At 46.2% G+C, this 14,434-nt stretch overlaps 1 protein-coding gene across 1 annotated transcript in view; it reads left to right on the top strand.

Moving 5' to 3' along the window:
- The window catches only part of kif25 (kinesin family member 25), a 31,188-nt gene that overhangs the window by 3,242 nt on the left and 13,512 nt on the right, over positions 1-14,434 (top strand). Inside the window, exons 5-11 of the mRNA XM_076273144.1 lie at positions 4,376-4,479; positions 4,819-4,912; positions 6,042-6,073; positions 6,273-6,340; positions 7,057-7,131; positions 8,680-8,823; positions 9,590-9,769. Coding sequence (XP_076129259.1) covers positions 4,376-4,479; positions 4,819-4,912; positions 6,042-6,073; positions 6,273-6,340; positions 7,057-7,131; positions 8,680-8,823; positions 9,590-9,769 — 697 coding nt within the window. The remainder of the gene's footprint in view (positions 1-4,375; positions 4,480-4,818; positions 4,913-6,041; positions 6,074-6,272; positions 6,341-7,056; positions 7,132-8,679; positions 8,824-9,589; positions 9,770-14,434) is intronic.

Here is a 14,434-nt window from a genome sequence, read left to right as displayed (position 1 = left end):
TGTCACGTTCTATCATGCTGGGTAATTAACCCTGCAGTGTCACGTTCTATCATGTTGGGTAACCCTTTTCAGTGTCACGTTCTATCATGCTGGGTAATTAACCCTTCAGTGTAATGTTCCATCGTGTTGGGTAATTGAGATAAGACTCGTTTGCTGACTGATTTTGTGGTTAAGATAAGACACGTTTGCTGACTGATTTGGTGGATAAAATAAGGCTCGTTTCCTGACTGATTCAGTGGTTAAGATAAGGCTCGTTTCTATTTCAGGTGCCTACAGGTACCCACTACCCAGGTAAAGGGGACAGGTATAAGAACATCCTGCTATTCAGCCCTTTCAGCTGTTGTGTACATACAGATGGTTCCTGAGTTTCCTGAGTGCGGTTCAGTGGTTAAGATGGTTCCTGAGTGTGGTTCAGTGGTTAACACTTTGAGTGCCAAAAACACAATATTGCGTTTTTTGTTCCCATGCGTTGAGTGGCAAAAACGCAATATTGAGTACAATATTGCGTTTTTAGCTTCTTTTTTTTTTTTAATTGCGCAAATAGACACTCTAACACACCGATGTTGTGCGATTTTGGAAACTCTATGATGAATAGATCTGAAATAGATTACGATCGAAAACTACATTTTATCTGGACATTTTATCATAACTCGGCTTTTGATGGTTGCCGCTTTGGATCGAATCAATGACGCATGCACGTCGGGTCAAAACCAGACCATTTATTTTTGTGGGTTTATCACTAGGTGGCAGTCTCGCCAGGTCTCACTAGGTCACTTCCCACAAACTTTACAGGCAACACTTCTCTGGTGCTGAAGGGGAAAAAGAAAAAGAAAAAGATATTGCAGCAGGTGCGTTTTCCACAGATAACGCCTGATGAGTCCACCTTTCTACTAAGACAAGATGACTCTGACCATGACAATCAGGGGAGACCAGAATCACCACACAATCAAGGGAGATCACACACCAGGTCAAAAACATTAGAAAGAGTGACTGACCACCGTGCTGAGGAGGGAGTTCCATCTCCACCACGGGCCGAATCCAATCCGTAGAGGTGTTGGAGCAGTTACTCCGTTTGTAATCAGATTAAAAGTAACCATGTAAACAGGGCTACTGATTACAACATTGACTGCGAAATGCATGCATGTACATACCATTGTTAATACAAAGCTTTACATTCAGGGTGGCCAACTGGATGTGGGGTTAATACGTACATTTCTTTAACATTTCATCACACACACTTAAACATAAACACACATCTTCAATGTGATTTGTTATACCCTATATTACAAATTCACAATACCTAAGATTTACCATTACTTACTTTACAGTTAACGTTAACAGAGTTATAACCGGTGATATGGCTAATGCTAGCTATAGCAATGTTTTTCTTTACTTACCTTGGTAATTGTGGATAAACTCTTCGTGGAAGAATTAATACCCCTTGTCCAGTTTGTTCCCTTTAGTGGCCGAATCTCCACACTCATCACCACATCGGCGCTGGTGAATTTGGAAGACAAGTCAGGCTTGTCGAAAACACTCTAACATTACCGTAGCTGCCTTTTCTTCATCAACAAAGCATACAACGGAACTGGGTTTACGCTACTGTGACGTATTTCCGTTTTTTGCGTAAATGGTCAATAGTGCACTACTCACACACATGCAGTTGTTTGTTGACTTCCTGGTTTCGCATCATAGTGCAAAGACCATAGATATTACAAAGCTAGATACCGCATTGGGCCCCATAACGTACATAAATAGCACCGCCATCATGATGTGGGCAACCATAACTGGAGGCCAATGGAGAAACAGGTGTCTCTGATTGCCGGCAAGTGTTTCCTATAGAAAGTAAGGTGTTTGCCCCCAGCAAAATGGCGGACACGTTCACATACTCCACCTAATAGAACTCGACGGGAATGCGGTATCTAGCTTTCTAATATCTATGGCAAAGACCCGATGGAAAGTCGGGAAGGACATTTGAACTTTTTACCTGGTAATATCAGAAATATGCTGGGTTGGGTTGTTTATGCTATTTATGGGCTGTGGGAATAATGTAATATGTTTACTAAATAATGTAATAATGTAACATGTTTACTAAATAATGTAATAATGTAACATGTTTACTTTTTCATGAAACTGTAATAATTTATCGGATGTGGTTTTGATATGTTTATAGAAAAGGTGGCCCAACCAGCTACACCAAAAGGTGGTTCAGTGGTTTGGATGGTTCAGTGGTTTGGGTGGTTCAGTGGTTTGGATGGTTTAGTGGTTTGAATGGTTCAGTGGTTTGAATTTCCCATCGCCGCAAGGCCAGCCAGACTACACTGGATAAGGTGGTTTAGTGGTTTGAATGGTTCAGTGGTTTGATTGGTTCAGTGGGTGATTGACAGGTAGAGTTCCAGGGGATAATCCCCCCCCCCTCCTCCCTCCGCCCCTCACACCCAGAGGTCGCCGCAAGGTCGCAGGTCACATGCCTCACCTGGCCCCCGGGGCCTTGAGGATCTCATCTCCACACACACACACACCTAACCATGCTGTGATTAAAGACAGTAATCACACAAATGCGTATCTGATGGGACACACACACACTCTCTCCTCCTGATTACTTTCAGTAATTATTTTCTTTGGGACTTCACTTTACAATTGTAATGATATGGAAAGAAATACCAATGGAATCATAAACATGTTGTTATCATTGGGAGTTTAGAGTACACACACACACACACACACACACACACACACATAGCATACAGGCTGCATCTACAGTATGTGTGCAGCTGAAGCCAAGAGTGTGAGGAGCTTAGGGTGGTTTTGCTGACAGGGGAGATGAGACGCCCACTGATCCACTTCCTTCTCTAAGTCCCAACTGGTCCCCTCCTCCCCTCCCCCCCCCCTCCCTCCTGGTCCTGCTGGCCCCTCTTCCCTCCTCCTCCCCTCCTCCCCCCTGGTCCTGCTGGTCCCCTCCTCCCTCCTGGTCCCCTGGTCCCCTCCTCCCCTCCTCCCCCCTGGTCCTGCTGGTCCCCTCCTCCCTCCTGGTCCCCTGGTCCCTTCCTCCCCTCCTCCCTCCTGGTCCTGCTGGCCCCTCCTCCCTCCTGGTCCTGCTGGTCCTCCCCTCCCTCCTGGTCCCCTCCTCCCCTCCCCCCCCCCTCCCTCCTGGTCCTGCTGGCCCCTCCTCCCTCCTGGTCCCCTCCTCCCCTCCCCCCCTCCTCCCCCCTGGTCCTGCTGGTCCTCCCCTCCCTCCTGGTCCCCTCCTCCCCTCCTCCCCCCTGGTCCTGCTGGTCCCCTCCTCCTCTCCTCCCCCCTGGTCCCCTCCTCCCTCCTGGTCCCCTCCTCCCCCCTGGTCCTGCTGGTCCCCTCCTCCTCTCCTCCCCCCTGGTCCCCTCCTCCCTCCTGGTCCCCTCCTCCCCCCTGGTCCTGCTGGTCCCCTCCTCCTCTCCTCCCCCCTGGTCCCCTCCTCCCTCCTGGTCCCCTCCTCCCCTCCTCCCCCCTGGTCCTGCTGGTCCCCTCCTCCCCCCTGGTCCTGCTGGTCCCCTCCCCTCGGTGTTGATCTGTTGTTGTTTCAGCTGCAGTGTTGATCTGTTGTTGTTTCAGCTGCAGTGTTGATCTGTTGTTACAGCTGCAGTGTTGATCTGTTGTTGTTTCAGCTGCAGTGTTGATCTGTTGTTACAGCTGCAGTGTTGATCTGTTGTTTCAGCTGCAGTGTTGATCTGTTGCAGCTGCAGTGTTGATCTGTTGCAGCTGCAGTGTTGATCTGTTGTTTCAGCTGCAGTGTTGATCTGTTGTTACAGCTGCAGTGTTGATCTGTTGCAGCTGCAGTGTTGATCTGTTGTTGTTTCAGCTGCAGTGTTGATCTGTTGTTGTTTCAGCTGCAGTGTTGATCTGTTGTTACAGCTGCAGTGTTGATCTGTTGCAGCTGCAGTGTTGATCTGTTGTTGTTACAGCTGCAGTGCTGATCTGTTAGTTAAGGCTGCAGCAGTCTTGGTTACCAGTGCTCTATTCTCTATTCCGTCTGACTAACTGAGGAACAGCCGGGGCCTACTGGTTAGCACTTCGGACTTGTAACCGGAGGATTGCCGGTTCGAACCCCGACCAGTAGGAACGACTGAAGTGCCCTTGAGCAAGGCACGCTGTTGTAGCAGGCAGCTCACTGCGCCGGGATTAGTGTGTGCTTCACCTCACTGTGTGTTCACTGTGTGCTGAGTGTGTTTCACTAATTCACGGATTGAGATAAATGCAGAGACCAAATTTCCCTCACGGGATCAAAAGAGTATATATACATATACTTATATATACTTGACTGTTTGTGTCTGGTTTGGAGTCTGGTTGCAGACACTAGGGTGCCATGTTGACCCTGTGTGTGTGTGTGTGTGTGTTCCAGGGCTGCAGGCGCAGGTGGGTGCTCTGGAGCGCTCTCTAGAGGAGGAGAAGGAGCGGTGCAGGACAGAGCGCCAGCGCAGGAGGCTGCTGCACAACGCTCTGGTGGTGAGTGAGCCGCCGTGACCTCCGACCTCTGACCTCCGCCTGGTCACAGCTCAACCCTGCGCTGTGGTTACCATGGCGATGTGTGGGAAGTGTGTGTGTGGTGTACTGTATGCTGTAGTGAAACTCCCTCAGTTGTGTGGCAACACACACATCAAAGCCACAGGTCTCCAAGGCTACACGGATGGGTAACAACCTCAGAAAGATGACAGAGTGTGAAATCCATGCAATGAATTGAATATACTGAATTAATAATAGGAAGTAGTAATTAGTGTGTTTTGCTGTGGGACTCAGGAATGGCTGTTGATCTGAGTGTGCTGGTCTCTTCTCCTCTCTCTGCAGGAGCTGCGGGGGAATATCCGAGTTCACTGTCGAGTCCGACCCATCATGCCTTTGGACCGCGGCCTTGGAGCCACGGCAGCCACAGGGTCTCACAGCTACGGCTCTTACAGCCACTCATTCATTCATCCTCTCATTCATCCATTCATCCACCCACTCATTCATTCATCCTCTCATCCATTCATCCTCTCATTCATTCATCCATCCATTCATCCTCTCATTCATCCATCCTCTCATTCATTCATCCTCTCATTCATTCATCCATCCACTCATTCATTCATCCTCTCATCCATTCATCCTCTCATTCATTCATCCATCCACTCATTCATTCATCCTCTCATCCATTCATCCTCTCATTCATTCATCCATCCATTCATCCTCTCATTCATCCATCCTCTCATTCATTCATCCATCCATCCATTCATCCACCCACTCATTCATCCACTCATTCATTCATCCTCTCATCCATTCATCCACCCACTCATTCATTCATCCTCTCATCCATTCATCCTCTCATTCATCCGTCCATCCATTCATCCACCCACTCATTCATTCATCCTCTCATTCATTCATCCATCCATCCATCCATCCATCCATTCATCCACCCACTCATTCATTCATCCTCTCATTCATTCATCCTCTCATTCATTCATCCTCTCATTCATCCATCCACTCACGCATCCATCCATTCATCCACCCACTCATTCATTCATCCTCTCATTCATTCATCCATCCATCCATCCACTCATTCATTCATCCTCTCATTCATTCATCCACTCACGCATCCATCCACTCATCCATCCATCCACTCACGCATCCATCCATTCATCCACCCACTCATTCATTCATCCACTCACGCATCCATCCACTCACGCATCCATCCACTCATCCATCCATCCACTCATCCACCCACTCATTCATTCATCCTCTCATTCATTCATCCATCCATCCATTCATCCACCCACTCATTCATTCATCCTCTCATGCATCCATTCATTTTATTCATTGTTTAGTCCAGTGAAATGTCATTTAGATTATTCCCGATGTACTGCTGTACCTGAAATTGTTTTGCATATATATATATATTTAATGTGATGTGAATTGATCAATGTGTATCTCATAATATAAATATACATACATACATACATACATACTAATATGTACTGGTATATATATATACACACAATATACAAAGCAGTGCTCATTCTTGCCCTTCTCCAGGTCAGCCCTTGAGGAAGTGGTCCAGGCGGTGAATGACGTGAGTGACCGTGACTGTCGTCATGTCCTGTGTTTCCTTATATGGTGTTTGTTTTGACTGTCGTCATGGTGATTCCTCCTCTGGTGTTTGTTTTGCTTTGTGGTGGTCTTCATATCCTGTGGTTTCTTTACATGGTGTTTGTTTTGACGGTCGTTATGTCCAGTGTGTGATGGTCTGCTCTGGTCTCTCTCTCCTACAGGACACTGTCCTCGTTAACTGTGCCAAACCAGGAAGCCAAGTCCCCAACAAGGTGTTTGAGTTTGAAAGGTAATAATAATAATAATAATAATAATAATTCAATTTATTTGTATAGCGCTTTTCAAAGACCCAAAGTCACTTACAGAACAGGGAAACAAAGAAGGACAACAGTACCACACACACACACCCACACACACACACACACACATACACACATACACATACACACACACACACACACACACACACACACACACACACACACACACACACACACACACACACATACACACATACACATACACACACACATACACACACACACACACACACACACACACACACACACACACACACACACATACACACATACACACACACACACACACACACACACACACCCGGTATGGGCTGCTGCGCTGAAGACGACTTTGTCTTTCCGTCCTCATGTTGGGATTTGCTAAGGGACCGCAGGACAGGATTGTTCTGCCTATTTCTGGACTTATGATGACGACAAACTCTTAGAGTGGTGGTGGTAGTAACATTTCAAACTCTTAGAGTAGTGGTGGTAGTAACATTTTAAACTCTTAGAGTAGTGGTGGTAGTAACATTTCAAACTCTTAGAGTAGTGGTGGTAGTAACATTTCAAACTCTTAGAGTAGTGGTGGTAGTAACATTTCAAACTCTTAGAGTAGTGGTGGTACAGTAGTAACGCATTCATGGCTGTGTGGTCATGCTGTCCTTCCGTTGATGACATCAGTCCTGTGCTGTGGTGTGATTGGCAGGGTGCATGGGCCTGGCGACTCCCAGGAGGCCGTCTTTGAGGAAGTGAGACCGCTGCTCACCTCACTGCTGGATGGGTGAGGGAGTGTGTGTGTGCGTGCGTGTGCGTGCGTGTGCGTGCGTGTGTGTGCGTGTGTGTGCGTGTGTGTGTGTGCGGGTGTGTGTGAATGTGTGTGTGCGTGTGCATATGTATGTGTCTATGTGTATGTGTGTGTGTGTGTATGTCTGTGTGTGTGTCTGCGTCTGTGTCTGTGTGTTTCTTTGTCAGTGTGTGCGTGTGTCTGTGTGTGTGTGTGTGTGTGCGTGTGTGCGTGCGTGCGTGTGTGTGTGTGTGTGTGTGTATGTCCGTGTGTGACCAGGCATTAAAGGTACACTATGCAGGTTCAGGTATTTTTGGCCACCATAGAGCTCCCTCTAGAGTTGCGATATATTACTCTGCTATTGTAAATAGCAAACTTCTCGCGACTTATCCCCCCGTACACAATGCAAATGCTTTTGTTGTGGAGGTGAAGGATTAACAACAGGCAGAAATTATCTCCAAAGAGCTCTATCTGCCAACAAGGTAATGTTTCACGATTACGCAAGATCTGTGGGGCCGCCTTTTTTTGGAAGTTGCATGGCTGGTTTTCTCAGTAGCGACTTGTTACGTTTATGCTGTATAGCTATGCTAGGTGAACAATCAGCCTATTACAAGTTACAAGCACCTTCGGAAAGATTATATTAAGGTGAAAATCTTGCATAGTGTACCTAGTGTGTGTGTTTGGGTGCGTGAGAGTGAGTGTATGTGTGTGTGTCTGTGTGTGAGAGAGAGTGTGTGTCTGTGTGTGTGAGAGAGAGTGTGTGTCTGTGTGTGTGAGAGAGAGTGTGTTTGCATGACTCTGTGGTGCAAGTGCATCATGCTGTTTGTCTTATTCAGATAACAACACAGGCTCAGGAGTTTAAAACCTTACAGTTTTTCTCAGTCGCTTTGGTGCTTTTCTCACATCACTATTAACATTTGCACAGCAGTTAGTGCATTTCTCAAAACAATTAGTGCAAACTGCAAAACCTAGTTGATAACCTGCAAAAGCACGTCACTTGCTCAAAATGGATAGTCCATTCCTCAAAAGCAAGTATTTATGTCAATGAAACTGCCAGTGTCATCAAAATGAGAAGTCTTGACACCATCATTTATGAACAAGATAGTCAAATGGCTTTGTCATGTTTTCATTACTACAGTTTATGCTCTCAGTGTTTTCCAATGCAAAAAAAAGGTCATAACTCGGTGACACTACCTGAAAATGCTCAAGACAGCACTATACAGTACTTGTACAGCCATTTGAAAACTACAGTAAAGTTACAAATTGCTGTAGTTAGGGGAGTAAGTGAGTACAAGACACTGAATATGTACGTTTCACAGTTTTACTGTATATGCTCTTTGCAATTCTACAGCATTGTGACAGAATTTGATAACATACAATTTTGTATGTAATGACTCAAGCAATGAAATGAAGACTTGGTGTGTGTGTGTGTGTGTGTGTGCGTGTGTGTGCACGCGCGTGTGTGCGTGCGTGTGTGTGTGTGTGCGTGCGTGTGTGTATGGGTGTGTGTGTGTGCGTGTGTGTGTGTGCGTGTGTGTGTTTCAGGTACAATGTGTGCATCATGGCGTATGGCCAAACAGGAAGTGGGAAGACGCACACTATGATTGGCTCTCACCATGACAATCCCTCCAGTTCTGCAGCCGGAGACCAGGAAGGAATCATCCCCAATGCTGCCTCTGAGCTCTTTAGGTGTGTGTGTATTAGCATTAGTGTATGTGTGTCTGAGCATTTGTGTGTGTGTGTGTGTGTGTCTGTGTGTGTGTGTGTATATTAGCATTAGTGTATGTGTGTCTGTGAGCGTTTGTGTGCATGGGTCTGTGTGTGAGTGTATAAGGGGGAAGGAGTAGGGAGTAGGTTTATCAGGGCAGAGTTCTGACATGCATGGTCACCGTGCACTAAGCGCATATCTGTTGATGTTTACGTGTTTCTGAAGATCTTAATGTCGTGTGTGTGTGTGTCGGTGTCTATCTTTGTGTGCGTGTTTGTGTGTGCATGTGTGAGTGTGTGTGTGTGTGTGTATCGGTGTGTATCTTTGTGTGTGTGTCTGTGTGTGTATCTTTGTGTCTGTGTGTGTGTGTATCTTTGTGTCTGTGTGTGTGTATCTTTGTGTGCGTGTTTGTGTGTGCATGTGTGAGTGTGTGTGTGTGTGTGTATCGGTGTGTATCTTTGTGTGTGTGTCTGTGTCTGTGTGTGTATCTTTGTGTCTGTGTGTGTGTGTATCTTTGTGTGTGTGTGTGTGTGTGTGTGTGTGTGTGTGTATCTTTGTGTGTGTGTCTGTGTGTGTATCTTTGTGTCTGTGTGTGTGTGTATCTTTGTGTGTGTGTGTGTGTGTGTGTGTGTGTGTGTGTGTGTGTGTATCGGTGTGTATCTTTGTGTGTGTGTCTGTGTCTGTGTGTGTATCTTTGTGTCTGTGTGTGTGTGTATCTTTGTGTGTGTGTGTGTGTGTGTGTGTCAGGCTGATCTCGGAGCGTCCAGTGGGCAGCCACACTGTGGAGGTGTCGGTGGTGGAGGTCTACAACAACGAGGTCCTGGACCTGCTGGCCAAAGATGAGGATGGTGTCGCCACCGGCGCGGTCAAGCGCGACGTCATCACCACGGCGACTGGTACCAGTGAGGTGCCCTGCCTCGCCCATGAGTGAGTGACAAGCTGCTGCCAGCTACCTCCAAAGACTGCTCATTATTTTAGTAATGTTGCTCATGTTCATTATTATAGTAATGTTGCTCATGTTCATTATTATAGTAATGTTGCTCATGTTCATTATTATAGTAATGTTGCTAATGTTGCACAGCTTTTGATAGTGTGGACTGCTCATTATTATGACCGCCGCGCAGTGAAGCGGCGGTCATATAGGTTTAGTCAGATTTTTTTTTTTGTTTTTTTTTTTCTTTTTCTTTTTCGCATGTCCAAATTTCTGTCAATGATTCCCGGGACACTGAAAGACCGGGGTAGACGAAACTTGGTGGGCATGTAACCCCATATGGATAGCATGGAACCATCGTTTTTCGTTTTGATCTGTAGCCCCCCCGCTGGACTGCACCCCCCGAAAGGAGGGTAGGGCAGACACAGTTTTCTGTGAATATCTCGAGAACCGTAAGGTTTAGGAGGACCATTTTTTTTTTGTATGTTGATCTCAAGGGGCCATGTCAACCCATTCCATAACCACTCATTTCATGTATAGCGCCACCTAGTTAAACACAAAAAAGTAAAAATGAGGTGTTGTAATCGCAGGTATCTGTGACCTAACATAGTCAAAACTGCACGAAATTGGAAGTGTAGGATCATTATGACACCCTCTGAATGCACGCCAAGTTTCGTGGAATTCCGTTCATGGGGGGCCACACAATAAATTAATTTATGTTACTATACACCAACTGGCCTGTAGGTGGCCGGAGACAGTTTTCTGTGAATATCTCGAGAACTGTAGGGCCTAGGAGGTCCACCTTTTTTTTGTATGTTGATCTCAAGGGGCCATGTCAACCCATCCCATTACCACTTATTTCATGTATAGCGCCACCTAGTTAAAAATTAAAAAGCAAAAAATTAGGTGTTTTCATCACAATATCTCTGGCTGACATGGTCAAAACTGCACGAAATTGAAAGTGTAGGATCATTATGACACCCTCCGAATGCATGCCAAGTTTTGTGTACTTTCGTTCATGGGGGGCCTTACAATAAAACAATTTATGTGTACATTTAGTGACGTACACCAACAAGGATTCCCGGGACACTGAAAGACCGGGGTACACAAAACTTGGTGGGCATGTACCCCCACATGGATAGCATGGAACTGTCATTTTTCGTTTTGATCTGTAGCCCCCCCGCTGGACTGGACCCCCCGAAAGGAGGGTAGGCCAGACACAGTTCTCTGTGAATATCTTGAGAACTGTAGGGCCTAGGATGACCATTTTTTCCGTATATTTGCCTCCAGGGGTCATGTTAACCCAGTTCATGTGCACACATGTGCACAAACAGATACACACACACACACACATTCACAGTAATCATGACACATACTCACACAGTAGACATATGTACGCTTCCATGCACAGGCACATACGCAGGCACGCACACACACACACACACACACACACACACACACACACACACACACACACACACTCACACACACACACACACCCACACCCACACACATAACATAAACATAACACAAACAATCAAGAATTTCTCATAATTATGAACAGGCAAGATGGAGGTGGGGTTGTATAAAATGAATTTTACATGTGAAATCTATGAACTAATCATGTTTTGGTACTTGTTGTCTAGCAGATACCAGTGAGAATTGAGTGTGGATAATGCAATTTAGTGAGACAGTTAGAATCATATAGGCCTTTCAGCGTGATTTCTTTTTGTGGAAAACATGTGCTGGACTGGGCGGCGGTCATATTTTGTACCGCTCTGCGGTACATCTAGTTATAGTAATATTGCACAGCTATGATAGTGTGGACTGCTCATTATTATAGTAATGTTGCACAGCTATGATAGTGTGGACTGCTCATTATTATAGTAATGTTGCACAGCTATGATAGTGTGGACTGCTCATTATTATAGTAATGTTGCTAATGTTGCACAGCTATGATAGGGTGGATCCTCCCATTCCTCCAGCCTCTGAAGTGGTTCCACTTCCTACTGTAGAGATTTGAACCTTCTCAGTCTCCCCTTTAATATGGGGTACCTCAAGGATCACTACTTAGTTTCCTCTTTAATATGGGGTACCCCAAGGATCACTACTTAGTTGAATTTTACTTTCAGTTTATTTGCGTAAACCTAGGCTGTGCACTGCCATGTGGTGCGACGCTTTGAGCAGAACTTTTTTAATGTGCACCGTTTCTATTTTCCATCTGTTGCTCACATTGTTCTGCTATTTTGAACAACAACACAAACATGCGCAAAAGAAAAAGAGTCGAAATCCTCCTTTTACTACCTTACAATGTGAAGCAATATAAAAAAAAAAGATGTATGTATGTTCGGTTAGGGTCAGGGTTAGGGTTTGACGCAAGATCAAACATATGCTTGTATTCTGCTAGGGTTGGGGTTAGGGTTAATGTAAGGGGTAAACGTTTAGGGGTAATGCATTGTTCTGTGTGCACAAGCCTATCAAAAATTAAAAGAGAGTAAAATAAGTGAATGCTCCTAAAGGACACTATAAAGAGCCCGGTTAGGGTTTGAAGCACACACACACGCACGCACGCACGCACGCACGCACGCACGCACGCACGCACGCACGCACGCACGCACGCACGCACGCACGCACGCACGCACGCACGCACGCACGCACACACACACACACGCACACACACACGCACACACACACACACACACACACACACACACACACACACACACACACACACACACGCACACGCACGCACGCACGCACGCACGCACACACACACACACATGCACACACACACACACACACACACACACACACACACACACACACACACACACACACACACACACACACACACACACACACACACACACATACACACACACACACACGCACGCACGCACGCACGCACGCACGCACACACACTAACACACACACTAACACACGCACGCACGCACGCACGCACGCACACACACACACTAACACACGCACGCACGCACGCACACACACACACACACACACACACACACACACATACACACACACACACACACACACACACACACACACACACACACACACACACACACACACACACACACACACACTAACACACACATGCACGCACGCACACTACTTAGTATGATGTGCCATTGTAATGCGCTGATTTGCGTATGCTTGGGCCCAGTGGCGTAACAAAGCAATGGTGGGCCCAGGTGCGAGAGCGTTACGCGGGCCCCATACCAACAAACTTTAGCCCAGGATGAATTAGCTCTGATACATGCAATACACATTAAGGGTGACTTCAATTGTTTATGCAAAGGGCCTGAAGCACCGAAGTAGTTTAGTAGTTACAGATTACATTTTCAAATAAAAAACACACGACTAGATAGGATCCATTACATGTGAAAACATTAATCTAATATTACTGCATTAACATCAACTCGCATGGAATTATGGGAACACTCAATGCGCTCAATGCGCCTCTTCAACCCTCCCTGCTGAAACTGCAAGCGTAGATTGCTTGCTTATAAACTCACACTGCGCAGAAACAAAACTTAATGTAGCCTAACTTATTTAACAGTGCAGAAACCAAATAAAATCATTCATATGCATACAATCCCCAATATGCGTGAATTAGGCCATTAGAACAAGGCCATCTTACGAGCCTTTCGTTGTGCAAAATCGTCAACGATGTTCCCAATATTTAATACTCTGGCTCTCGTATTTTCAATGGACAGGATAGCTAATCCACTGAGCCTCTCCTGCCCCATGCTGCTCCTTAGGTAGGTCTTAATAAGTTTGAGTTTGGAAAAAGATCGCTCAGCTGTTGCCACAGTCACAGGCAATGTCAGAAACAACATGAGAGCAGTCCGATAGTTCGTCATAGTGACGCTTCACTCTCTCTCAAATGTACTCTGAACCCCCATTTATTTGCGAGCGTCTGCGCTGTAGCCTTGGCCTGGTCAAAGGCACGCCGGTAGTCAGAAAGGACCTGTATAGAATTTTCCAGCAATTGCATTGCGGGGGTAGCGACGGGCCCCGGGAGGTCACGGGCCCTGGTGCGACTGCACTTGCTGCACCTACTATAGTTACGCCACTGCTTGGGCCATTGTAATGCGCTGATTTGTAATGCGCTGATTTGCGTATGATGGGCCATTGTAATGCGCTGATTTGTAATGCGCTGATTTCCGTATGATGGGCCATTGTAATGCGCTGATTGACATTGTGGATATGCAGGCTATATGCCGTTTAGACGTTTAGACGTTGTGGATATGCAGGCTATATGCCGTTTAGACGTTTAGACGTTGTGGATATGCAGGCTATATGCCGTTTAGCCGTTTAGACGTTGTGGATATGCAGGCTATATGCCATTTAGACGTTGTGGATATGCACTGCAGGCTATATGCCATTTAGACGTTGTGGATATGCACTGCAGGCTATATGCTGTTTAGACGTTGTGGATATGCACTGCAGGCTATATGCTGTTTAGACGTTGTGGAAATGCACTGCAGGCTATTTGCCGTTTACCGGTAGACATTGTGGCAATTTAGGCTAAATGTCGTTTAGACGTTGTGGATGTGTGACTTGACTTGACTGTACTTAATCCCTTCTCCTTCCTCTCTCATCTTTCTCTCTCTCTCTCTCTCTCCCTTTTTGCTCCA

Source organism: Alosa pseudoharengus, unplaced genomic scaffold (assembly GCF_046254945.1).
Source record: "Alosa pseudoharengus isolate Yale_2024_CS ecotype anadromous, Long Island Sound unplaced genomic scaffold, YU_APseudo_1.1 YU_APseudo_1.1_scf_7, whole genome shotgun sequence".
NCBI classification, from domain to species: Eukaryota; Metazoa; Chordata; class Actinopteri; order Clupeiformes; family Clupeidae; genus Alosa; species Alosa pseudoharengus.
Note: the sequence above shows the minus strand (reverse complement) of the source record. Positions and strands in the feature narration are given on the sequence as shown.